The sequence below is a fragment of the Podarcis vaucheri genome (assembly GCF_965113315.1).
Source record: "Podarcis vaucheri genome assembly, chromosome: 8".
In the NCBI taxonomy this organism is placed as follows: Eukaryota; Metazoa; Chordata; class Lepidosauria; order Squamata; family Lacertidae; genus Podarcis; species Podarcis vaucheri.
In genome coordinates this window covers 2,771,128-2,797,260 of record NC_138766.1, presented here as the reverse complement: position 1 = coordinate 2,797,260, position 26,133 = coordinate 2,771,128, and the positions used below count along the sequence as shown (strand labels likewise).

The following is a 26,133-nucleotide window of genomic DNA, read 5'->3' as shown; positions in this document are numbered from 1 at the left end:
GACCCAGGGCAATGATGATCTTAAACAAATGTTTAATGTGTTTTACGATACACACAGGCTAGTCAGTCAAGAAGCATAGAGATGCTGCTCTGCAGTGACGCTGGAACTAAATGGAAGATAATAATAATAATAATAATAATAATAATAATAATAATAATACCACCTTTATTGTCATTGTACAACCTGTGTAAAATGAAATTAAACAAGCCTCCCCCCCAGAAAAAACACTCAATCTCTTATCAAACAACACACCACCTAGACAGTTTTTTATTAGCTTCAGAGTGGCAGATATCATTATTTCAATTTATGTTAGTGGGTGATAGTTGTTTAAAAAAATCCTGGATAAGTAGAGAGAGCTTTCAGCCCTCCGTAGGTCCAGAATTTTGACGTGTTTGGACAAACAAATGAAGTAAGATGTTGCACCTGCAAGCATGCCTTTTCTCCCTTCCAACCCCTAAATTGACAATGAGCAAACCACATCATTCTTGCCTCTATCTTTCACAGATGAATTACATGTGGCTATTAGCACAGGGGTGGCCTGTGGCCCTTCAGATATTGTTGGACTCCAACTCACATCAGCACCTGCCAACCAGCTGTTGATCAGGAGCTGTAGTCCAGCAGCACACGGAGGACTTGGGTTTCCCACCTCTTTGTTAACATACTAGCAGTGCCCTTTTATAGCTATGACGGGAAAGAGTTGTATTTCAGTCTGCTTGAAGTACTTCATCTTTTGTTTGTGTGTGGTGTTGCTTGTGTGTCTTCTTCTTCTTTTTTAAGGAACAGCATAGCAGTTTCAGCCGTTTGTGTATTCAACATGACTGCAATAACTCAGGTCTTCAGTGGGCCATTTAAGTTCCAAGAAAACTCCCGCTCTGCTTGGCTGCCTTACCCCAACCCTAACCCCAACTTTCAGGTACTTGGAGGGAAATGGGTGGGGGCAGGGGGGAGGTACTGAATCATATGAATTGTCTTTAAACTGCTCTTGCATTTTAAAAAGTAGCTGAGATGATGGGCGGATTGTTGTGTCTCAGCCCAGCATACTTCCAGTTTCCTTGTCATGATCGGATGATTAGGAACAAGCTCTATCTAAATTGCTATAGGAATGCCCCTGTGAGGCTTCAAAGTGTGCCCAACTTCACTTTGAGCCAATGGGCAGAAATCTTCCTAAGCAGCCACTTGGTAATGGGTGACATTAATCTAGACCAGGGAATAAAGCAGACCCTCACGGGCAGTGTGGCTGTGGACTGAATAAAACATGAGCAAATCGAGCCATCATTCCCACTAATGTGACTTGAGAGTGTGTGTTAGTGTACAGTGATAAATGGATGAGTATTCTGCGAGGCTCTAAGCAAATGGCCTTCCAAGCAGCATCCTCTGAGGTCTTGTAATTACCTTCCATGCCTCTACATTGGTAGGGGTTGAATGAATGATAGGTTATCACCTGATACAAACAAGCTCCAGAATGTCCCATCCTCAGAGATCACCGAGGGCATTTCTGCACTAAGAAGGAAGCCCGCCCAAAGCAGCACATCGCACATGGCAGGTGACCACCCCGAGGGTTGGTGATTTTGCCATGTTTCAACTTGGGCATTATGGAGCATGTGATCAGGGGAGCAAGATTAGAGCAGCAAAAACTACTGGTTTGCATCACTTCAGTTTATTCATTAGTTATATTAATTACCCTTAATACCCTGCAAGTACATCTTTTCATTAGATTGGAAATGTGCATCCAGTTTTAACTCTGAACTATAGTGTACTCCAGAGATAAAAAATAAGGGGGAATAAATTCATAAAAAAGATATTTAAAATGGGATTAGTGGAGATAGCCCTGTGCTCATTATGACTACAGGGAAATATTTCTGTCCAACTGCAATTGTGATCTCTGTCCTTACCATGCATTGATGTACACCTCTAATGATAACATGCTGCTAAAAAACAGCTTCATTTGGGTATTTTGAGTGACATGTGCCACGCATTGACATCTGTGTGGGTGCATACAAATGGCCCTAAAAAGAGGAGCCACTGTTCTCCATCAGTGTACTTGCCATATTCTTGTTTCTCATATCTATCCTGAGTTGAGGTCAGGAACCAAATCCATTAATTTTCAATAGAATCTGTTTGAAAAGTTGCAATGTTGTGTAGTTCTCTTTAGAGCTAAGCTTTGAAGCCAATGAAACAATATATGTATATTTAAGAGCCTCAAAACAGTCCTCAGGAAGAAAACATGTTTAAATAAAAAATCAATCCAAAGTAACAGAAAATCAGAGAAACAATTATAGTTAATGGGTTGGGAAGGGGTGAACATGCTCACAACTGAAGAAAAAAGCTCTGTCTCACTAAAAGCACTATTTTTGACCCCAAAGGTTTAAATGGGTCAAGTTGTGGCATAGCTCTATCAGCAGTGCTTTTTTCTGGAAAAACTTCACTCACCATGAAGTTGCTACACTAAGTGCCACACTTTTTAACAACTAAAAAGAGGTGCCAGGACTGTGTACACTTGAGTACCTCCTGAAAAAAGCACTGCCTCGCACAGGGTCAGCAGACTTTTTCAGCAGGGGGCCGGTCCACTGTCCCTCAGACCTTGTGGGGGGTTGTACTATATTGTGGGGAAAAATATGAACCAATTCCAATGCCTCTCAAATAACCCAGAGATGCATTTTAAATAAAAGTACACATTGTACTCATGTAAAAACACGCTGATTCCTGGACCGTCTGTGGGCCAGATTGAGAAGGCAATTGGGCCGGATCTGGCCCACGGGACTTAGTTTGCCTACCGGTGGCCCTTTCAGGATCTGCTTCTTATATACACTGGGCGTCTGGTTGGGAAGTCTTGGATTGGTAAAACAGTGGCCAACGTTGGTAAGACCTGGGGTTAGAATTGCCATCAAAAGTCACCTAAAATCTTGAGGTAATCATGGAAATTCCTGTTTTGGAGAAGCCTTCAAGGAAGGTTAAGAGCAACAGAATGAGGCTTGATGAGACCAGTAGTACAACTCTTTCTCTGCAAGTGTCTCCCAGCCCCCACTCAGGAATGCAAGAAAAACTTTGAAAGGACATGGTACTCTTTGAATGTCCTTAGAAAAATATCATTGAATCTGAGTAGGCAGTGTGCAAACGCAGAATGCCCATTTTAATTATGGAGGCTTTAGCAAGTTCTCCCCAACTTCATCTCTGTGGAGACAAAATTATTCTGTCCAAACACAAGTGAAGTCACAAGTGGATACAGAACTGGATAATTTCTCCCCTTCAGATGTCTAACAAGACACCCAGTCCTCATTTAAAGAACAAAATGATTGAGCATTAAAAGCCAAAGAGAGCTTAAAGACTTTATTTTATGAAACAGTTGTCTTGTTTCAAACTGTGGGTTGGCTGCTGCCTTATGACATCATGAACCCCACCCCTCCTCAGACCAACGCAACTTGATTTTGTTCTTTAAAGTAGGTTGTTGGGTTTTTTTTTAAAAAAAGAAAAGATTGCTTAAATGTAACCACATGCAGCATTTTATTCTTAAAAAATAACTTTAAACTAACTCACCAGTAACAGTTTTGAAAAATAAAAAAGGAAGATGGCCTATCTGAGCCATCAGAGTCACCAGTGACTAACTGGCTGTTAAGTACAAGTGCCAGAGGCAACATGAAGGCAGGGAAACCTTGAGGTTGCTCAACAGGAGGGGAGGGGAGAACAATTATTTCTTCTTGTTATCCTCCTCCATGCCTCTTGTGTGGAAAGGAAGGAGGCAACTTTGTACAGGCAGGAGAAAGGTGGTGTGGAAACATGTAGACAAATCTACCCTCAACCTGAGCATGATTTTAGACCCTTTGGAATTTGAGGATATGTAGGTCATCCTCTTCCTAATCAGCCTGAGAGAACACAGCAAGACGGTCTGCCTCCGGCCAGTGCTCTTTGGTCTGGCAAGATGGAGCTTGGCAAGGAATTTCCTGTTCCACCCTGGCTTTTGTCTCAGGCGAGGCCCCATGGCAGAGAAGAGGCCCTTGAAGAGTTGCTGCTGCAGCTGCAGGAGGAGGCATCTGTCACAACCCTGCATTCTCTTCCCATATATTTGGGATACGTGTATATGGCCACCAAAAAATCCTCCTCCTGCCTTTTTGCTTTCATTGCCCTTAATTGTATTATTTGCTATATTTATTTTGTCATATATTTGCAGAGGAAGTATGAATGACTTGCCAATGTGGAAAAACATTTTTCTTTGAAGTACATTGTGTAGCTCAATGACCAATCATTACTGCACAAATTTATGTAAGAACTAGCTTGGGGATTCTCTTATCTAGGGATATGAAGGGTTTGTCTTCATTCGCTAAATCTTTTGTTATGACAATAGTAGTAAACCTATGCCTTTTCAGTGTGGCACCATGGACCAGGGCGCATATCTGAATCTGACAGAGAGGAATCTCCAAGATGCCCAGAAATTTATTCTGATGCATGAAGTGATCCAGCCCATCTCACCCTTTCCTTACTTCATGGAAGACAACAGCCGTTTTTCCCACGTGGTGGTGGATGTGGTCCAAGGCAAGGACATGCTTTTCCACATCATCTATTTGGCCACAGGTAAATGCTTTGTTAACAGCACTGGGAAATCCCCTGCTTCGGATATTTTGGGGGGGGGGAGGTGGTGGAGGTGTTTGATGGGAGGGACTGTTCATTAACCAGTCTGACTCTGCTTGTTAATCTTCTTGGCCCCAGTGTACCTTTTCTGATCTGTTGTGGAATACATGTTAATGGAGCTTCTATTACCATGATTTTAAATAACCCCCAAGCTTTTTGGAGAAACTTCACTCCCTTGTTTTTGCCTTTCAATGTCCTTTTTACCAAGTTCCTCTTTTCAAATCACTTGTGACCATGTTTGACCTTCCCAGCAAATACCCACTTTCATACATGTTGCATTTGATAGCGCATAGTCACTGTTCCCTGTTGGTACAACAACGCTTAAATCTCACACCAGGTTCCGGACACCACTTAAGTCCAGGATTGTGTGCTCCACCCTGACACACGTGCACCTACTTGGCCAGTTCCTTCACCAAAAGTTCTGGGTACAATCATTTAGGGTATCTTACAAATAAAAAATTCTCTGTGTTGTGACTAGAACACATATGTACCCAGCCTATATTGGAGTAATTGAAGTCTTCCGTTACTGCAGTCACCTTGATTTCATTATCCATCTCAAAATCCCCATAGGAATTTCATGGCATTGCTTGTGACAGGTAGATGTGGATCACATATTACTTCAAATTTTACATGTTTATCTGTGTGCTGCAGCTTTTATATTTTTACAATTTTGAAGTGCTTCATTCAAAGCAACCACATGGTACCTTATCTTATCTTATTTATTTCCCATTTAAATTCTTCTTCATAGGATATACAACCCCCCTCCTTCAACACAGCTTATGAAATGATAAAAACACAACAATTTAAAACCAGCTGTTCAAAATGCACACTAAATGACTCATAAAATAACATTCATAAAGATGATGAGTACATAACTGTAGATGCATCACACTTTGTGTGCATACATAAAACAGGGCTTTAAAAATACAATGTCATATATAATTTACAGCTTAGTAGTTTTAAACCAGATTTTACCCTGCAGAGTTCTTCACTTTCAGACAGTGTAATGTTGCAGATATTTACCCTTCTACCTGGCAGCACTAATGGAGTCAGGACTTATAGTGGAGAGCCTTGAATCTGCATATTGCATGTTTTCCTCAAAACATTAAATAGTATGGGAAGCAAAGGAAGCAAGTGAAACAGGGCTAAGGGATGCAGTATGAACCAGGAAAAAGCTAAGAGACAGAAATTACTCAGATGCAACTGATGATATTTTGTATGCCTTTTGAGTTCTGAAGATTTTAAAAACACTAATACAGTGGTACCTCTGGTTACGTACTTGATTTGTTCCAGAGGTCCGTTCTTAACCTGAAGCACCACTTTAGCTAATGGGGCCTCCTGCTGCTGCCGTGCCGCCGGAGCACGATTTCTGTTCTCACCCTGAAGCAAAGTTCTTAACCCGAGGTACTATTTCTGGGTTTGCGGAGTCTGCAACCTGAAGCATATGTAACCCGAGGTACCACTGTAGTGTACAAAAATTCTCCCTCCATTCATTTTTATTTATAACTAACAGTGAGCTGCACAACAAGTGTTTAGTTGGGAAAGTGTGTCTGTAGCAGAAGTCTTTTCAGCAGCAAGGTTGTAATTATGTGGATTTCTTTCAACTTGGCTGCTGTTAATTGCAGACAGAGCTCAAGAATGTTCATCCATTGTATCATATAGGAATGTTCCCTGACCCTCGTATACGGGTATGTTTTTTGTTTAGGAGAGCCACAGTGTCCTTGCCCATAGTAACTGGAGACACAGTGGTGTGTCATTTATACTCTGGATAGCAATAATTCTTTACAACAGGGATGTCCAGCTCCCAAGAGACTGTGATCAGTGATCTACCCATAGGATTGGCCAAAGTTGTTGAGCTAAAACTGCCTCTGTAGCCGGCACCTCACCCTCCAGTTGTTGTTGGACTGTGGCTCCCATTATCAGCCCCAGCCAGCACGGCTAATGGTCGGGGGGGGGGGGGGAGAGGCAGGCTGGGAGTTGCAGCAAAAAAAGAGAAATTAACCCTGAAGAGGTAAGCTTGGAAGGTGTTAGTGCCAGACTTACCGTATTTTTCGCCCTATAGGACGCACCTAGATTTGGGGGGGGATATAGGGGGGATTTATTTCCCCCCTCCCAGAACAGGAAGCTCTCCGCAAGCCCGAGCTTCCCCCTCCCCCAGCCCCCAGAACGGGACCCAGAGCCATGCTGAAGCTGCGTGCAGCTTTGGCATCGCTCTGGGAGCTTGCGGGGCTGGGGGAGGGGGAAGCCCTCCGCCAGCCCCCAAACCAGGTCGGGAGACAGCGGGATGGCGCGCTGCTCCTCTCCCACTGTCCCCTGAGTTTGCGGGGCTGGCGACTGGGAGGAGCAGGCTTCTCCCCCCCGCCAGCCTTCTAACCAAGTCGGGGGACAGCGGGATGGCGGCGTCCCGCCTCCCTGCTGTCCCCCGAGCTTGTGGGGCTGGCGGTCGGGCTCTCCTGAAGCCTGGAGAGCAAGAGGGGTCGGTGTGCACCGACCCCTCTCTCTCTCCAGGCTTCAGCGAAAGCCTGCATTCGCCCCATAGGACGCACACACATTTCCCCTTCATTTTTGGAGGGGAAAAAGTGCGTCATATAGGGCGAAAAATACGGTAGGTAAAATGAGACAGGTTCCCATTGTTCACCTCTGCAGCCACAAATACATATACAGTGGTACCTCGAGTTACAGATGCTTTAGGTTACAAACACTTCAGGTTACAGACTCCGCTAACCTGGAAGTAGTACCTCGGGTTAAGAATTTTGCTTCAGGATGAGAACAGAAATCACGCAGCAGCAGCAGCAGTGGGAGGCCCCATTAGCTGAAGTGGTGCTTCAGGTTAAGAACAGTTTCAGGTTAAGAACGGACCTCCGGAACAAATTAAGTACGTAACCAGAGGTACCACTGTACTTGTTTGCTATGCTATATAAATCTGTGCCTTGGCCCATTAGCAATTTATCACGCAGTCCAGCAGAATAAATATCTCTGTGCTTGGACTGTGCATACTTACCGTAAGTTCATGTGCAAGTCTGAATATGTGGCTCAGGGATGTTTCTAGTCTGTGTGTGGTCTCAGGGCAGGAACCAGAAGTGAACCTTTGAGCTGACAAAAATCTTGAAAGAGCCACTACTAGCGGTTTCTCTATTTCTATCTGTCTTGCCTTGTTCCTCACTCGCTCTCTCCCTCTCCTTCCAAGTGCTCAAATACAGTCTCGTAGGATTTTTTAAAATAAGAAAATTAAGTATCACATTTTCTTGTAGAGATTTATCCTGTAGTCTCCAGTTTTCCATAAAGGTGCATAGTAATTACATCAGCCCTTTGTGGAGTTGCACCCTCTTTCTTTCTCCATCAGTATACATGGCATGGCTACAAAACAGCACTTTGTGCTCATAACCTCTGGTCCAGTGTTTCTCACCCGAGACCTCCTGGGCCACTGAGCAAATCACATTTGAAAATGAAGGAAGTATTAAAAGCAGTTTTAAACATGGCATAGCTGGACAGTGTGTGAGTACTGTTCAGAAACTCCATAGGAAGCTAAAGTCACTATGGCGTCCGTCCATGTCTATGTGTTTGGGTCACTTGAACATTATCCCAGCCCCATGGAAGCCCCATGGGACAGTGGCTCTCATGTGGTTTGGGGAATGGGCAAAGGGCCCTGTATCTGTGGTTGGCAGCAGAAGACTGCACCTTGCCTTGCCGAAGCCCATTATTTGCAGGGAGAAGGTTTCTTTTGGAGGAATACCTCAGTGTGACAGAGGTCCTTATCCCCTTGCCATACCCCAGTGTGGGGTCCTCCAGATATTGTTGGACCATAGCTCACGTCTTCCCTGGGCATTGACCATGCTGGCTGGGGAAGATGTGGAAACTGGAGTCCAGTATAATGTCTCGAAGGTATCACATTGGCTCCCTCTGCCTTACCCTAACCAGTCTTAAAATGCCTTCTCCCTCGGTACTGTAGAATGACAGAATCAATCAAGAAAGGGCCCCCACTTGGCTGCTTGCTTCTAGCAACCTGTTTTAGAAGGCTGCAAGGAGCAAAAGCTTCTGGGGTATGAATGAATGAATCTTTATTTGCGTCAGCTATTGGCCATAGCAATAAAACAACAATACAATATACAAAGAATAGAAAGAAAAAGTCAGTTATCTAAAATACATTTTAGGGTTTTGAATCAATAGTCAAATAGTGGATCCTATTCTGATTGCCCCATCTAAAAACCACCTGCTCATCTTGATCTGCCAAGAGAAAGGACCCTGTGGCAGTGCTTGAGCGACCTAGAATGGACAATAAAAGAGGGGTGATAATCTCATTCCTCAAGTCTTAATTGAGAGTGCAAGCCAGAAGGGCAGGCGCCACCAACTCGGGACTGCCATCTCCACAGGGACATAAGCGTTTTTTGTGTGGAATCTGTTGGAATCGTCTCTCAAGTACAGCCAAGGGCAATATATTCAATCTTGTGAGAGTAAAAGCGTGTCTATATTTTAGAATTGCTAGGTTATGCAGATAGGGGGCCAGAGAGTCAAAATGGGAAGGAAGGTGGAAAATAGGCATACCATGGGCAAAATTTCCTTATTGTGGCCAAGTTGTTCTGGCGCTCGATATCATTTAGGCGTTGACAAATTAGACTGTTTGCTTTACTAAAACCCAAAGTGAGTAGCTGTTGTGGTGATAAACCACAAGAGTGAAGTTTTTGATAGACAATTTTAGTCTAGGTGACAACCTTGCAGCACTAGGGATATTAGACCGGGGGGATTTGAGTTTCGGTGAAGCCAAGAGTTAAGTGTCCCAGGCCAGATCCGTAATTCTACTGAGGGAAAATTAGCCTCTGTGTGCAGTGATGTGCTTGGGACACAGGGTGGTACAGAGAAAATTTGCCTTAAGAACTTTGATTGGACAGCTTCCGTAGATGCAAGGTGAGTGCCTGCCCAGATCTGAGCCCCACGTAACAACTGTGCTATGGGTTTAGCTTGGAACACTTCCAGGACTGATAGTATATGTTTACCACATTTTGTGTGGGAAAAGCGTGTCAGAATTTTGGCGCTTTGGGACACTTTTTCCTTTGCACATTTTTGGTGTGCTCCCCATGACCCTGTAGACTGGAATATAAGGCCAAGATATTTGAAAACTTTCAATTAGCTGGTTGTCCATGTACCATCTATGGGCCCTATAGTTTCTTCAGAAAACCATGACTTTTGTTTTCTCGTATCGTATTTTTTGCTCTATAAGATGCACTTTCCCCCTCCTAAAAAGTAAGGGGAAATGTCTGTGCATCTTATGGAGCAAATGCAGGCGGGAGGCTCTGCTTAGTGCTCCCTTTAAAGAGCCGCACACACGCTCCACGCGCTCTTTAAAGGGAGCGTGGCTCTTGGGGGAGCCCTAGCCGCTCGCAGCCTCTCCCGGGCAGGGGGAGAATTCATGCCGCTGCCCGGGAGAGGCTGCGCGCAGCTATCCCATAAGCCGGGACAGCAAGCGGAATCACTGAGCTGCGATCCCTCTTGCTGTCCTGGCTTATGGGATTCAGAATATATATTTTTTTTCTTGTTGTCCTCCTCCAAAAACTAGGTGCGTCTTATGGTCTGGTGCGTCTTATAGGGCGGAAAATACAATAATTCACGGCCAGCTGTTCTCTCTGGCAATATCCTGAAAATGCTCTGATTAGTCTTTTTAGGCCTACTTTTGTTTGGGATAGAAGAACCACATCACCTGCATATAATAGTATTGAGATGGTTTTTGTGGCCAATTTAGGGGTGGAGATGTTAGACATTGGACAATGTCATTTATATACAAGTTGAACAGTGCCGGGGCTAAGATATACCCTTGCTTGACTCCCTTTGTGGCTTGTATAGATGCTGTAAGTTGCCCATTTGTGGAGCAGCACACTTTCAACACTGTATCTTCATATAAGCATTTAGAATCATAGAATCCTAGAGTTGGAAGAGACCACAAGGGCCATCGAGTCCAACCCCCTGCCAAGCAGGAAACACCATCAGAGCACTCCTGACATATGGTTGTCAAGCCTCTGCTTAAAGACCTCCAAAGAAGGAGACTCAAGTACAGTAGTCTTTTGTCTATACTTGAGGAGTTCAGCTTATCCCAGAGTCTTATTCGCGAAATTGAGTCAAATGCAGCTTTCAAATTGATGAAAACTGCGTAAAGCACACCACGTGGTTTCTTAGCTTACTTGTCTATGAGATGTGCTAGAACAAAGCAATGATCTAGAGTGGATCTGCCTTGCCTAAATCCTGCTTGCTCTTCGGTGAGAATAGCCTCATCGTCTATCCAGTCGGCTAGTTTGTTATAGGAAATTATTTTTAACAGTTTTTTATTTTGTAGTTTTTCTTTTTTCTTTTTCATTATGTAATACTGTGAAAACTTTAATAAATATTTATTAAAAAAATAGGAGTGCTTTGCATATAGTTTACTAGTTATAGGTAACAAACTGTTTGGTCTGTAGCTAGCCAGATCAGATGTGAGGCCCTTTTTGAATATACCGCTGTGGCCCAGGCATCTGGGAGTAGACCAGATGAGCCAATAAGTGAGAAGATTACCACAAGCAGGGGTGCCCACCAATCAATATTGGATTTCAAGAGTTCCAGAGGCAAGTGATCAATGCCTGGTGCTTTATTGTTTTTTAGCTGCATAATGAGGTTTTTGACCTCATTTATAGTTACTGGAGGCCAGGCTGGTAAATTTTCTGGGGATACTGTTAGCTGATTGGACTCGGCATCCTGGTCTCGATCAAGTGAGTGATAGGACTGCATCCATTCAAGAGGTTTGACTGGCACGTTGCGATCATTCTCCAGGAGGCCTGATATAGCACGCCAGAAGAGGGAGGTGTCCTTAGGCATGTGAGATGTGGTGCTTGGCCGGGGCTTTGTTTCATGAGCATGTGCATTGCCTGGTTTTGGGGAGGAAACCCAGACATTCACATCCCATTCAGAAACAGGTTTGTCTGATGATAGAGGGGTTAGGAAAGCAGAATTTTTTGTTCCCTGATTCTTTTGTTCTTCATCAAAACTCTTTGTTTTGACTGAGGCACAGCCTTTTCTTTTGAATAATCACCGGGTGTAGAGATGAAGCCATTAAAAGCACAAGTCTGAAAAGGACAAGGCTGGATGAGGGAAGTCTCATTCAGAGGGATGTGAAAAGATAACCATAATTATCCTATTGCTGTAGAATAAGCATTTGGACAGCATGACAAGCAATTGTCAAAATACTTAATTGATTCTGAAAATGTACAGCGGATTGTCTCATGGCGTCCTCAAGACAGACTCAAGGAACTCAAATGAGTTATCATTTTGGATGGTGCCTTTTAATGTATCTGAGGAGTTTGCAAATGAATTCACTTATCTGCACATTTTTAATGGATCATCACGTGCATAAATCTTTCTCGGCCTACTTCTCTCATCAGCCACTTTTCCTCCCCCACACCTTTGCCCCTCCAGCCAGGAGACCCACAAGTAAGCTTGCTTCTTAAGTGGAGCCGGGGAGGTGCAGAGGGGAAACAGTTGGTGGTCAAAGGATTGTACACAGCCGTTCCAGACTGCTGCTCCTAGACTGCAAATTCTACTCCTCCTTCACCGCAGCTTCTCTGGCCTGATGCTGTTGCATAAGGAAAGAAAATGGGTTCGAGCCCAACATTGGGCAAAAGATTCCTGTATTGCAGAGGGTTGGACTAGATGACCCTTGGGGTCCCTTCCAACTCTATAGTTGGAACTCTACAATTCTACCAGTATCACTTGTGGCACCCGTGCTGCAGGTTCACCACCCCACGGAACAGCAACTGGAAGCCTGGGGCAAGAGGAGAATAAGGATTGAATAGTGGCCATAGGAGTGAGATTTACTGGTTATCCAGTTGGGGCAGTACCCTGGTCAGCCATTGCCCATCCCTTCTTCTAAGAGGCCCTGGGTTGAAACTAGTTGCCAATCAGTGCTCTGGAGCACAGTTACACTCCTGCGCAGCGCAGCAATTATTGCATATGTGAGGATGCAATAATTCGCTGCTAGATCACCTGAAACAGTGTTCTTCAACCTTGGATCCCCAGATGTTGTTGGATTATGGCTCCCATCATCTCCATCCATCTTAAATTAGCACCGGAAAGCCGCAGAACTGGGAGTGAAATCTGCCTAAAAGTCCAAATCCTGGAGAGCTGTTTCCAGTCAGATTACACAACACCTTGCAATGGGCCATTTGGCCAATTCAGTCTCAGTCGGTTTCATGCAACATAGGTCTCCTTTGAGTTGCAAGGAATGCATGCACCCTCTACTTGCACCATTGTTTTCACAAATAACTCCCTTCTCTTGCCGTTACAGATCATGGCACTATTAAGAAAGTACTTGCTCCAGTTAATCAAACATCGAGCAGCTGCTTGCTAGAGGAGATTGACATATTCCCAAAGAAGCAGTGGGAGCCCATCAGGAGTTTGCAGATTTTACACAGCCAGAGTTCTCTGTATGTGGGCCTTCAGAGAAGTGTGGTGAAGATCCCACTGAAGAGATGTCTGTTTTACAAAACACACAGGTATCTGGCTGGCTGACTGTGAGAAGTGCAGAATTCAAAGATATCAGGGATTTGTAAAAGCGCATTACTGTTGGGGCCACCAGCCAAATCCTAAAGAATTTTAGTTGATCATTCAACTTCCACTTAATCTATTAATTGAATGGGGGTTGGGGTTCGTCCAAGATGCATTATCTATGAAGTTCAACCCCCATAAAATAAAGAGTTTTGGAAACAACAAAAATTCAAGACTTACTGCTAGCTGAGGAGAAAGTGGTGTGGTATGTGCATGTAGTTGTAGTATGTGCATGGTTGCCACAGTTTCTCTGGTTTGCACATGTGCTCAAGGACAGTTGGGGTCCATTGCACCCATCCAAAATAGCCTCCTATCAATTAATCAGCTGAAGCTTTAGTTGTTTAATATTCCAATTAAAGGGTTTAATAATTATCTAATCTCAGTAATATAATCTACAGTGCTTTTCCTTTTGGGACAAAGTAGAACATCTCCAGAAAACTATTAATTGCTCCAACAAATGGAGATTATCTGTAGGGAAATTCAACCTCTGAGACCTCTCTGATGAATGGGGAGGAGAGTTGGGGAAGGGCTAGAATTCTCCCTCCTACTCTGCCCTACTTGTCACGTGTGATAGGTCTTTTGCTAGAAACAGCAGCTCTTTCTCAAGCACAGGTTGTTGGTATCCATCTGTCTCGAGGGACAATGGAGTAAAGTCCGGGGGTAAAGTCAAACTGCTGTGTTAGCAGCACTGAAGTGACCTCAGGGGGGCAAGGCTGGGCAGCATGCATGAAGGTCCTGGGCTGCCCAGATGACCAGACCCCGCTCTCAGCCTTGCTGATGTCCAGACGGAAGCAGAGCAAAAGGCTTGGCCCCAGCTTGGCGGCAGGAGTTGCCCGAAGGGGGTGTACAAGGCGCCACCCAGCTGCCTTCGGGACTCCGCTCTGGATTTGTGCAGGGTTCACTCCTGAGCCTTTTCTTCTCCTTAATGTGTCCCACAAGGCAGGTGGTACAGGTTTTTCCTCAGGGTCTACTCCCAAAGCCTTTCTCATGAATGAATACAGTCACAAGGCAGCAGAGATTTAGGATCAGAGTTTTCCTTCTCCTAGATGGGCTCCCTTCCCAGGTTGACAAGTCCTCTGTGCCCCTTCTTGAGGGTGGAGCCACTTGAAGCCCTTCCTGGTACACGATTATACTGCAGTCTGATGTTTTGGGTTTGTGTTTCCAGCGCATGTGTTGGATCCCAGGATCCTTACTGCGGCTGGGACCTGGTGCTCAAGAAGTGCACACCACTGGAAGAAAGCCTGAGTATGAGTCAGTGGGAGCAAAGCATCTCATTGTGTCCAGTAAGTTCAATTCAGATTCTTCTTTTCCCTGAGTCCAAGTGATTCCCGCAGAAGTAAGTCTGAGCATTTGGGTCAAGGAAGTGATTATGCACAAATAATGTCAGTTCAGGCCTTCTTGTCTCTCTGATCTGAGCTACAGGCTGAACCTTTCTTCTTTCCTCTGCAAGCTGTTACACAGCATGATTTGTGTGTCGGAGTCATTGAGTTACCCACCAACAGTCTCACATGCATAACAAGAGAAGGTCCGTCTGTTGCAGCTGTAGGATGCTGGCAATTGCAGTTGTTGCAGAGAAGTGGAACGTCAGGCTGGCTGCGGAAGCCTGGCACAGGGATTGGGACACCCCAAGAGATGTGTGCTGTTGGCAGGAAGTGGGAAGGAATCCAAGGCTGTGCTGGAGGGCACTCAGGGAAATGCAGGTTTGGAGCAGAGTGGGAAGAAGGGGGTCTTGAGGCAGAAGAGTTCAGACAGGAAGCAGGGGGCTCAGCAGTCAAAATCTAGCAAGTTAGGTAGGCGGGCCGGAGTCTGAGGAGAAGGGGCTCAGTGACAGGAGAGGTTGATAAGGAGGAAGACTGCCAAGAAGCCTCCCATGGGGCCCAGTGACAAGTGATGCTGTAAGCTGGCCCCGGAGGGCTGTGGTTCGAGAGGCAGAAATGCCAGGCTAGGCAAATGGGAGGAAGGCTGGAGTCTCCTTCTTTGGAGGTCTTAAGCAGAGGCTTGACAACCATATGTCAGGAGTGCTCTGATGGTGTTTCCTGCTTGGCAGGGGGTTGGACTCGATGGCCCTTGGGGTCTCTTCCAACTCTATATGATTCTATGATTCTATGACTCTTGAGCCTGTTGCTCCCAGCCTTGTTTAACTTGCTCATGGGACTTGGTAATGTCACACTTGCTCCCGGTCATCTGCCCGGTGATCAAACCTGATTGGTTTGTTGAGTCCAGACTAATTTTCTTTCATTCTTACACCTTTGCACTGCATGATAGCCTTTTATCTGTGTCCATGCTAGTTATCCAACTGCTTTTCTCTAAGCTTGAGGTATGTTGCATTGCTGACCAATGTCATTCACATAATCATATATCATCAATGATTACAGCTAGTGGACTATCGATGAAGGGAGACAGGCATGCTGTTGGGTGGTTGAAGGGTTTCTGACATGCATTCACTGCCTTCCAAGGTGTTTGGTTTTTAAGGTAGAGATTGTGTATTGAAACAACTTCTACAACACTCAAAATGGCTGTCTACTTTCAGCCTATTTATTTTTAAGACTGTTTCAACTCAATGCACCGAGTATCTACTTCAATTTATTTCTGGTCTATATGTATGAACTGAATTGCAAAACTGTGAACTGAACAATTTCCCCGAAGAACCTAAGGTAATGTTGATGGCAGCAGGAAGCCAGTCTTTTTGATACACAATCATAGTATCTGCAGATTGCTGCATATTGCACAGCTGTTCGGGGTGTTGAATGGCTTGATGAACCCTGCCTGCCTCTGCTAAGAGACAGCTGGTGTGTGAGACAGCTGGTAATAAGTTCTGGGCACACTGTGGCCATGATCCAGCAGCTCCAGTTGTACATGTTGGGTCTTGAAGAGGCAAAAATACTCAACATGCATAATGAAAAATGTCTTGTGTGCAATGAGATAATTTCCCCTTTTGTAGAAAAGATGGAGAAAGCCTTTTGGTCTAGAATTTTGAGGAAATGGTAAAATGACAGCGATTGACACACATTGCCGGCATAATCGCATCATAGTACAGTCCTCATAGGACTGTATCACTTCATAATGAAAGTGAGGAAGTCCTGTGTCTTTAAATTTCCCCCATATGCAAAAACTCCCTGCGTATGGAAAGCTGTCACATCAGGGAAACAAAGCCCTTTTCCCCAGGCATGCTAATTTTTGAAATGCAGAAGTGTTTTTTGTTTTTTTTAATGAGAAATATTCAAGCATATGAAAGCAGTATAATTCAGCAAGAGCTGAGCTCCATGACTGCTGTGATTATTACTACGGCAACCAGAGCTTGTCTTTTTGCCTTTTGCTTTCTAGGTAAGGAATCTGACTGTGGATGGCCATTTTGGAGCCTGGTCAGAGTGGAAGTCTTGCTCCCACGTGGACGGCTCCAGTGTGGGCTTTTGCCTCTGCAGAAGACGCTCGTGTGACAGCCCAGTTCCAAAATGCGGAGGGCGGCAGTGTGAAGGGCCAAGTCTAGAAGTGGCCAACTGCTCCAGGTGAGCCAAAGAAAGAGGAGGGGACCTGAAGGGGTGGGGAACATTTCTGCAAATGGGTATTGATGTCGCACTTTGGGCCACTCCATACATGTTGTAGGTGTAAATGTAGGATCTTTTAGGTATAAAACTTAAAATGTCAACTATGGACGTGTATAGGGTGTAATTTTCAAAAGAAAAAAATCACTGGAGTAGTGGGAGAAAGGGGTGCTTAACTCTTTCCTTGCCTGTCCTTTCCCCTCAGTCCAGATTTCCACAATCCCTTCCAAACAGCTGTTTCCCACGTAGGTTCAGAGTTCTGCTCCCTTGTTCTTCTAGAAATGGAGGCTGGACTCCGTGGACATCCTGGTCCCCTTGCAGCACTTCCTGTGGGATGGGCTTCCAAGTCCGCCAGCGCTCTTGCACCAACCCAAGCCCTCGGCATGGAGGACGCGTGTGTGTGGGACAGAACCGGGAAGAAAGGTAAGCTGCTTTCTCCTCGCCATTGACTTAACCTTTAGGTGTCACCTTGAGTCTATCAACCTCTTTCATTTCTCCTCCTTTGTGTCAATCAGCCTTTGCTCCTCCAATTTCTGCTATTTCTGCTTGTAGCATCCTTATTGTTACTGAGGGGGGGGGGGGGAAATTCAGTTGCAGTTTTCACTTAGTTGGGATCTCCCCAAATCAGCATTGTCACATAGTTCTGCCTCTCCCTGCAGTGCCTTTAGCCTGGCACATGACTGCCTTCGAAACCTGCAATTCAGGGGAAAGTGTATGATCCCTGCACTGGATTGTTAGCCAGCTGGTTTTTGATTTCTTCACTGAGTATTCTAAGGCTCTGTAAAGCCCTAGAGAATGCTTTCAAGGTTGTAGCTGCCTAACAATCTATGTTACATTAAAGCAGACTATTCTTAAAAAGTATTTTAATTGCTATATAAAGCTCACCTCTTCCAGCTTGGCAGAGCTGGGGTTCCTCATGCTTCCACCACACAGGCTCCATCACACTTTAAAGCAGAGGTTTTAAAATTTCCTGCTGTCAGGATACTCTTTACAACTTGACCTGCCTGCTTCCGGACCCCAGCACATCTGACACAAAAATCTGGGGCATTGCAAAATCTTCTGTTTTCAGGGGAAGCAACCCAGAACACGCCCAAGGCTTCCTTGCAGATGTGCTTTGCAAGGGAAGATCTGTAATAATGGAGGAAGAGCTGCCCTTTGGGGAGGCTGTCCACTCTTGCTGAGTTCTCAGAAGGAGGGGAGCCAAGGGTCAGGCTGCGTGGAAAAGAGCAGGCTTTTATCTTTGATGGTATCTTCTAAGTTCTGTGGAATAAAAAGCAGAATGCAACTAGCCAGACCGCTGTGAAAGAAGCAAAAACTGCTCATGCAAGTAAATGGTGTGGCAAGGGTCACTGCCAGCCTTCTCCTAGCCCTGGGACGCCTGAGTCCCTAAGCAACATGGAGATAATTGCTTTAGTTAATTCCTTTTGCCTCATCATAACTATTACTAAGCTCCATCACCAAATACCGCCAGTATTACTGCCCCCAACCCTGTAAATGTGCTGGTGTTGCGTTTGTGAGGTGCTCAGTCACCATAAAAACGAGCACCTGTTCCCATTCTATGGAGGGAAATATGAAGTCTGTGGGAGCACAATGAATTCTTTTCCAGGAAACAAGCTTGAGTCTGGAGTCGCTGGGGGGGGGGGGAAGGGACCAGCTTGTGTGCGTGTTTTTAATCATCTGTCGCTCCTCCCCCTCTCCCTTCCACACCTTCAAATAGCAATTGCTATCTTTGGGGAGATTGACTGTGGCCTCAGTCGATGCATCGAGGGTCATGTCACTGGCCTGGCAATCTTTCCATGTCACCCTCTCACTTTTGCCCTCATCACTTCCAGACGCAGGGTCAGTGCAGAGGTCTCCAGTTTCACAGATCTAAAACCCTTGCATCGCTTGTTTTGCAGAATCGCTGCAAAACATAAGCCCTCTGGGTCCTGAGAAAAGAAGAAATTAACAGGCAGGGGAAGAGCATCTGGGGAAAAGCACTTCCTGCTAGCTTGAAATGCTTCCAGAAAGAGGATTAATCAGACTTTGCTCAAAATCCTGCGTTCCAGCAGATTCACCCCCACAATGAGACTTGGAGGCTTCTGGGGCTTGTCTGCTTGGTGCAGCAACTTAACATGTGTGCTGTGGCTCATTCTGACTGGGAGGAAAATGTGAAGTTGGCTTCATGTCTCGTTTTGTTTTATTAAAAGCAAAGCAGTTTTTACAAACTCTCTGGTTGCAGTCGAGAGTCCTGTGCGTGTACTGGGCTTCAGTTGTCTGCTGTGCTTGAGAGTGTGTGTGTGTGTGTGTGTGTGAGAGAGAGAGAGAGAGAGAGAGAGAGAAAGAGAGAGAGAAGTTCCATAACTGCCAGTAGGGACAATATCCTTGAACGTGTAGTGCTTGATATGGGGCAATTTTCGGTTGGGTATTGTCAGGGGACTGCCATCGGAAGAGGGGAGGGAGGCAGGGGAATACAGAGAGCCTATGAGGTTTCTGAGGAGCAGCTCCTCTCCAGCAGTGGGGAAAGCCACACCTCCAGTGGAGCAGAGAGGGAAGGGGGCAGCCAAGTGAGGAGGGGGCTGGAAGATGCTGCTGAGAGCCCCAGCGCCTCACCTAGCCCAGCTGGCCAGGAGGCAGAGAGGCCACTTCCATCGCCCAGCCTGCGCAGGGGGGGTGAAACGCAAGGAGGAGAGGTGGAGATTTGGGGTGACTAAGTTCTTATGTTGGGGAGAAGCCAGAAGAGGCCACTCCCAGATCCTGCAATTGACTAAGAGGGACATGAACTTGTTGGTTCTGCACTGCAAATAATCTGCACCAATAAAACCTGTAAAAGACAGGTTGGAGTCCTGCCTGGTTACTCACGAGCAACCACCACCCGCATCTGACAGGTATCATGTTATTAATTTTTATAAGTTGGTTGCTACAGAAAAAGTATCTAAGCAACTTACAAAACTATAAGAAAATAAAGCATAACATAGCACCAGGAGAAAAGAACAATGCTTTACAATAAAAGCCATATAACAAACAACAATACATAGAAAAAAGCAGGGGGGGGGAGCAGCAAAAACTTTGGCAGCTGAAAAATCCACAACTGAAAAGGCCTTCATAGTCAATTTTGACAAGCTGGAACGTGTGCAATCCAGATGATAAAGGTTCTGGAAACAAAGTCTTATGGGGAACGGGGGAGGGAATTGTGTATGTTTAGCCTGTAAAGAGGAGACTGAGAGAAGATATGAGAGCCATCTTCAAATATCTCAAGGGCTGTCACATAGACAATGGAGCAAGTTTGTTTCCCCCTGCTTTGAGGGTAGGGCTTGAACCAGTGGATTCAAGTTACAAGACAGGAGATTCTGACTAAACATCAGAAAGAACTTTCTGACAGTAAGAGCTGTTTGACAGCGGAACAGACTCCCTCTTTTCCATAGCTGCAATAGCCTAGAACTCAAACAACCTTTTAAAATTGTTGGTCTATTTGCATGTTTCAAAAATCTAGCAAGTCAGATCTTAGCTGCTACCAGCAAAAATTTAACTAAATCAAGATGGGTCACGGTCTCTGGAATATATCCTGACAGGAATACAGTGATACCTCTGGTTACGTACTTAATTCGTTCCGGAGGTCCATTCTTCACCTGAAACTGTTCTTAACCTGAAGCACCACTTTAGCTAATGGGGCCTCCCGCTGCCGCCGTGCCACCGCCACACAATTTCTGTTCTTATCCTGAAGCAAAGTTCTTAACCTGAAGCACTATTTCTGGGTTAGCGGAGTCTGTAACCTGAAGCGTATGTAACCCGAGGTACCACTGGTACATGTGGTAATAAGTTCCTTGTTATGGCACATAAAATATGTAAAATAACTACACAGTGTTTTCTCAAAAGATGACAGCCCCACCATGTGTGTATGTAGGTTCTTTTACTCACACTTGTTCATATGCATCCCTTATTGTTACAATGCCTCTCCCCATCCTCCATCTTGCCCTTTTTTTCAAAATTCTGAATGTAACCTTTTTGAGGCAGAGACCAGTCCTATATATTACCACAAAATATTATGGTAAGACCACAATCATATTCGGCTTCACATTGGTCTTCAGAAATGTATGTGTACCTTCTTGATAGTGAAAGCACTAAACCCTGTTCTTAAATAATGCAAATAGCTGTGACCAGGTATACGGTTTCTTTTCTCTTTTGCTTCCCTTCTCACAGGTATTGCAATGAGCACCTGCTGTGCTCTCCACACATGTTCTGGACTGGCTGGGGTGCCTGGGAACGTTGTACATCCCAGTGTGGAGGCGGGATCCAGGCCCGCCACAGAACCTGTGAGAATGGCCCTGACTGCCCCGGCTGCAGCGTGGTGAGTCACACATTAATTGCTCTAAATGTGTATATGCATATTTTATATTTTTATGACCTTAATATGTATTCACGAGGTGATTTTGTAGCTTACTAAGCTGTGACAGAGATACTGACACAAACTGGTAATGGTGAAAACTAATATCTACCTACCTACCTACCAACCAACCTACCTATAGATACAGATATATAGATAGATAAATAGATAGATGTATACTGACAGTCAGAGCCTGGCCTGTGTTGACCAGGTGTGGAAACCTCTTGGGTTAAACTACTGCAATTCCTTGCTTGTGGGGCTGCCTTTGAAGACTTCTTAGAAACTTCAGTTGGTACACAATGCAGCAACTGGCAGAACAACCCAAACTTCCTTTGTCTTGGACGGTGTATGTGTATTGAGCAGAGATGTGTAGGAGGGACACATGCTGGGGTTATCCAGGGTGGGGAGGAGGGTTGGGGCTGAGCTGGCCCAGGATCCCATGGCTCTTAAGCTGATCTCCTGGCTGCTGGGTGAGGCACTGGGACCAACCTAGAGCTGATCACTGTATCAGCCAGGATCTGGCTTTGATTTGGCCTGGTCATTCTCCGCAGCACCACCCTCCATAGCAGCCACAATTAACAGCTGGGCTGTGGTTGCTCCAGTGACTCCCCCACCCTGCAAAGTCCCACTGGAGGGGAGTGAGGGCAAGGAATGCAGCCTGGATTACTAACTGGGACTGATGATTCAAAACCTGCTCTTAAACAATGCTGGTAGCTGCGTGTCCATTTCAGGGCACTACACAAAGCCCTGACGCTTCCCTCTAACATCTGGAGTGGCCTGAGACCTCGGCACCGACTCTGTTTTGCACCTGAGGCGAGCTGGGTGATTACCAAGGAGAAGGACTTTTTGGTCATGGCCCCCTGCTTCTGGAATGCCCTCCTTAGGGAGGCTCAACTGGTGCCAACCGTGACGTCATTCAAGCCCAAGGGAAAGATGTTTTCATTTGTCCAGGCATTCTAGCATGTGATGCAAGCTGGATTTAATGTTTGTTTGATCTGCTCTGTTGAGTTTCACTGCTGTGTTGATCTACTCTGTGTCCTTGTTTTCATTGTTGTTTCACTTGCATGTTTTCCTCGTAGTTTTACTAAAGTGTGACCCATAAATTAACTGTGTCTCCTGCTCCCGATCCCCTCGCTTCTTCTCAGTGGCCTCTGGGAATGGCAGATTCAGGCTTCTGGAATGGTGCCCTTTCAGTCTTCAGAGTGGAAAGGGTTACTTTGATCTTCCTTGGAGAACCTTTAATTCCAAATGGTTAAAAAAAAAAAGGTCGGAGAGAGCGAGCGCACAATGTCATAAGACAGCGCAAGCAAAGACCTGTGTTGACCTGCAGTGGCTTTTTATATTGACGGGTGTGATTTGGCATTTACCCATGAAAAGTCAATGGCAGTGCACAGGGTAGAAGGGGGGAAATGCTTCTCTTTTTAGCTGCTGTAATTATGACTCTCGTTTGAAGCTGTGTTATAGCTTGTTCGTGCTAACTGTATATTTAGAAGGAAAAGCCAGAGATTATGTGCTGAGCAGCATTAACCCGAGGCCCTAAAAATGAAAAGACTTGTAGTAAAATGTGAGTGGTTCAGTGGCTGCTGGTTTGAACAAAGTGGTTTGCCAGCCTTTGCCGACCTGGTGCCCTGTAGATGTTTTGGACTGCAAATCCCATCAGTCCCAGCCAGCAGAACCCTGAGCTGATAGAACTGTAGTCCACAACATTTGGAGGGCACCAGATTGGGGCAGGCTGAGCTTACGAAAGATGTGGCATCCATTGTTTCCCAATAAAACAACTCTTTTTGCGGGTGGGAATCTAGAAAAGAGTCAGCCAACCTTTCGGAGCCTCGCTGCCATTCTGTTATGTAAGAGGCATTCTAAACACATTCTAAAGTACTAAGGAGTAAATCCTACACAAATTCAGAGTGGAGTCCCTAAGACAGTTGGATGGCGTATTGTACGCCTCCTTCCGGCAATTCCTGCAGCCAAGCTGGTGCCAAACATCTTGCTCTGCTTTCCTTTGGACCCCATCGGTGAGGCCAAGAGAAGGGTCTTGCCGTCTGGGCAGCCCAGAACTTTCATATACACTGCCCAGTCTTGCACCCCAGGGAGGCCACTTCAGTGCTGGTAATGCAGCAAAAACAACACAGGAGGCAACAGTTATGAGTTACCAGTTTCTGCAGCCACAGCAGGTGCTGTGATTTCACACACACACACACACACTGGGGATGCACTCCGTTTTCCCTCGAGACAGACAGGTGCCAAGAAAAATTCTAAAAGCAATTCTGGGAGTACCACCACCAACAAAATCCAATAAAGAAATAAGCCAAGTAAAAATTATCAAAAGTAGCAGCTGCTGCCTCGGAATCCTACAGTCTAGTTCTTGGGTTTGTCTCATAATGAATATTATAGTAAGGTTGTGCTTTATTAATGCAGGCATTGTGAGTATAGGAGCACCCAAATAACCTTAATTTCCATGTTTAAACAATTGTATTATAGTTTCTAAACCCCTTTGGCCCAGAGAGTGTATGCAAAGTTTCAAGGTGTTTGTGGGCCATGCTAGACACTAAATAGAAGTAATCAACCCCTTTCCTTCAGGAGTATCAGGGCTGCAACACCAGCCCCTGCCCAGAGTTGAAAAAGACAACTCCTTGGACCCCATGGACTCCGGTGAACATCTCCGACAACGGGGGGCACTATGAACAACGATTCCGATACACCTGCAAGGCACGGCTGCCTGATGCAAGTTTGTTAGACGTGGGAAGGCAGAGGATTGAAATGCGTTACTGTTCCAGCGACGGGACCACTGGATGCTCAACAGATGGTAAGCAGCCATTTGCATCAGAATCTTAGGTTTCTTTTTTAAAAAAAAGATATTTATTGAAATTTTCAAAATGTTACAAAAAATAAAAAATAAAATAGAAGCAGAAGAAAGTACAAAATAAAAATAGTTGACAAAGTAGAAAAAAACCAAACCCCTTCCCACCATATGAATAAAAATTCAAAATAAGAAAAAGTGACAGAAAAAAAGAAAAATACAAAAATACATCACAAACCGTTAAAAACATTTAAAAACAAATTCATTATTTTCAGATCCTTAACTGTCATTGCCTTCTTTCTTAGACCTCCTCCTCCTCCCTTTCTTTGTATCCTAGTTATTAATTATCCCAGCAAATCCTTTCCATGTTTCATAATATTCTGTCATTGCGTTACCTTAAACTGTTTTAATCTTATCTTTCTATAATAAAAGAAACCTTAAAGCTTAAAACTTAAATCTTATCCTTACCAACTTCTCATAACCATAATATTCTTTCATAATTCTTTAAACATCTTTGCTAAAGCCAAGTAATTTCATTCCAACATTTTTCTAACATTCATCAATGTTATAAAACAGTTCTAATGGTAGAGAAAAGAGATACAAACAAATCCAATCTTCATCCAGCGTCCCTTCCTCCTGGTTCCGGGTTTTGTCAGTCCTTATTATCCCGTCGATCTAGCCCATTAACCTGGCAACCTTATATCCGAGGCCCTCAAGTCTCTTCCATGTCCCTTCCGCGGCTCTTCTTCATATTTGTAACTGTATTTTCCCTTGTCTCCTGCTCGTGGTAGCTCCAGCTTGACAATGTTTTTAACCCTTCTCAACAGATCAGCACCTTTTCCATGTTCAACACTGAGTTCCATGTACAGTGGTGCCCCGCAAGACGAATGCCTCACAAGACAGAAAACTCGCAAGACGAAAGAGTTTTCCGTTTTGGAGGTGCTTCGCAAAACGAATTTCCTAGAATCATAGAATCATAGAGTTGGAAGAGACCACAAGGGCCATCGAGTCCAACCCCCTGCCAAGCAGGAAACACCATCAGAGCACGCCTGACATATGGTTTTCAAGCCTCTGCTTAAAGACCTCCAAAGTAGGAGACTCCACCACACTCCTTGGCAGCAAATTCCACTGTCGAACAGCTCTTACTGTCTGGAAGTTCTTCCTAATGTTTAGGTGGAATCTTCTTTCTTGTAGTTTGGATCCATTGCTCCGTGTCCGCTTCTCTGGAGCAGCAGAAAACAACCTTTCTCCCTCCTCTATGTGACATCCTTTTATCTATTTGAACATGGCTATCATATCACCCCTTAACCTCCTCTTCTCCAGGCTAAACATGCCCAGCTCCCTTAACCGTTTAGGTGGAATCTTCTTTCTTGTAGTTTGGATCCATTGCTCCGTGTCCGCTTCTCTGGAGCAGCAGAAAACAATCTTTTGAGACTAGCTCCCCTAAATCTAAAAGATGGATCAAACTGCGCGCGCCGCTAGGCGCGTGCCGCTGCCCTGCTAGCTCTGATAAGCTCCTCCCACAGCTAATCACCTGCCTCAACAAGCCTATGGGCTTGCTTCGCAAGACGACAATGTCTTGCGAGTTCCTGCTGGTTTTTTTCCTTCCCCCCCTTTTTCTAAGCCGCTAAGCCGATCAGCAGATAAGCCGCTAATAGCGCTAATCCGCTAATCCTTCAATGGGCTTGCTTCGCAAGACGAAAAAACCGCTAGACGAAGAGAATCACAGAACGCATTCTTTTCGTCTTGCGAGGCACCACTGTAGTATTTAAAAGCATGTTTCAAAGACCCTCCAAAATTAAGAGCCCCCACAGTCCCAAACATTTCACAGCCCATTGCCATATTTGAAAAGTCCAAACATCCTATCATAGGGAGGTCAATCCAGCCCCCCATTTCCAAGCCAAACCAAACTTTCCCTTTCCAAATCTGGCTTTTTCCAAGTTCATTTGTCAAATCCGAAAAATTATATTCCTGTTGGGCCTGTTCTGTCAAGACACACTCCTGATTTAATTCCTGAGTGGGCTCCACATATTTTCCCACTGTCTGTTCAAAATTTCCCACTGCCTGTTCAAAATTTCTAGTCGAAGTCACCATCCACTTCACCTTCTCGTGTACTTGTTCCAGTAGGGCATTTGTTTTGTAAAGAGCACACAACAAAGCTTCTGAATACATTGTCCTGCAAGGTCAGGTGCCTGTTCCCACGGTTGTAATCTGTAACAGCTGCCGGCTCCCTGGAGTTAGTT

At 45.0% G+C, this 26,133-nt stretch overlaps 1 protein-coding gene across 3 annotated transcripts in view; it reads left to right on the top strand.

The window, feature by feature from the left end:
* The window catches only part of SEMA5A (semaphorin 5A), a 133,584-nt gene that overhangs the window by 85,192 nt on the left and 22,259 nt on the right, over positions 1 to 26,133 (top strand). For all 3 annotated transcript variants that reach the window (XM_082234244.1, XM_082234245.1, XM_082234246.1), the window contains exons 9-16: positions 778 to 913; positions 4,362 to 4,566; positions 12,926 to 13,133; positions 14,351 to 14,468; positions 16,510 to 16,691; positions 17,007 to 17,150; positions 20,907 to 21,054; positions 23,671 to 23,896. In XM_082234244.1, coding sequence (XP_082090370.1) covers positions 778 to 913; positions 4,362 to 4,566; positions 12,926 to 13,133; positions 14,351 to 14,468; positions 16,510 to 16,691; positions 17,007 to 17,150; positions 20,907 to 21,054; positions 23,671 to 23,896 — 1,367 coding nt within the window. The remainder of the gene's footprint in view (positions 1 to 777; positions 914 to 4,361; positions 4,567 to 12,925; positions 13,134 to 14,350; positions 14,469 to 16,509; positions 16,692 to 17,006; positions 17,151 to 20,906; positions 21,055 to 23,670; positions 23,897 to 26,133) is intronic.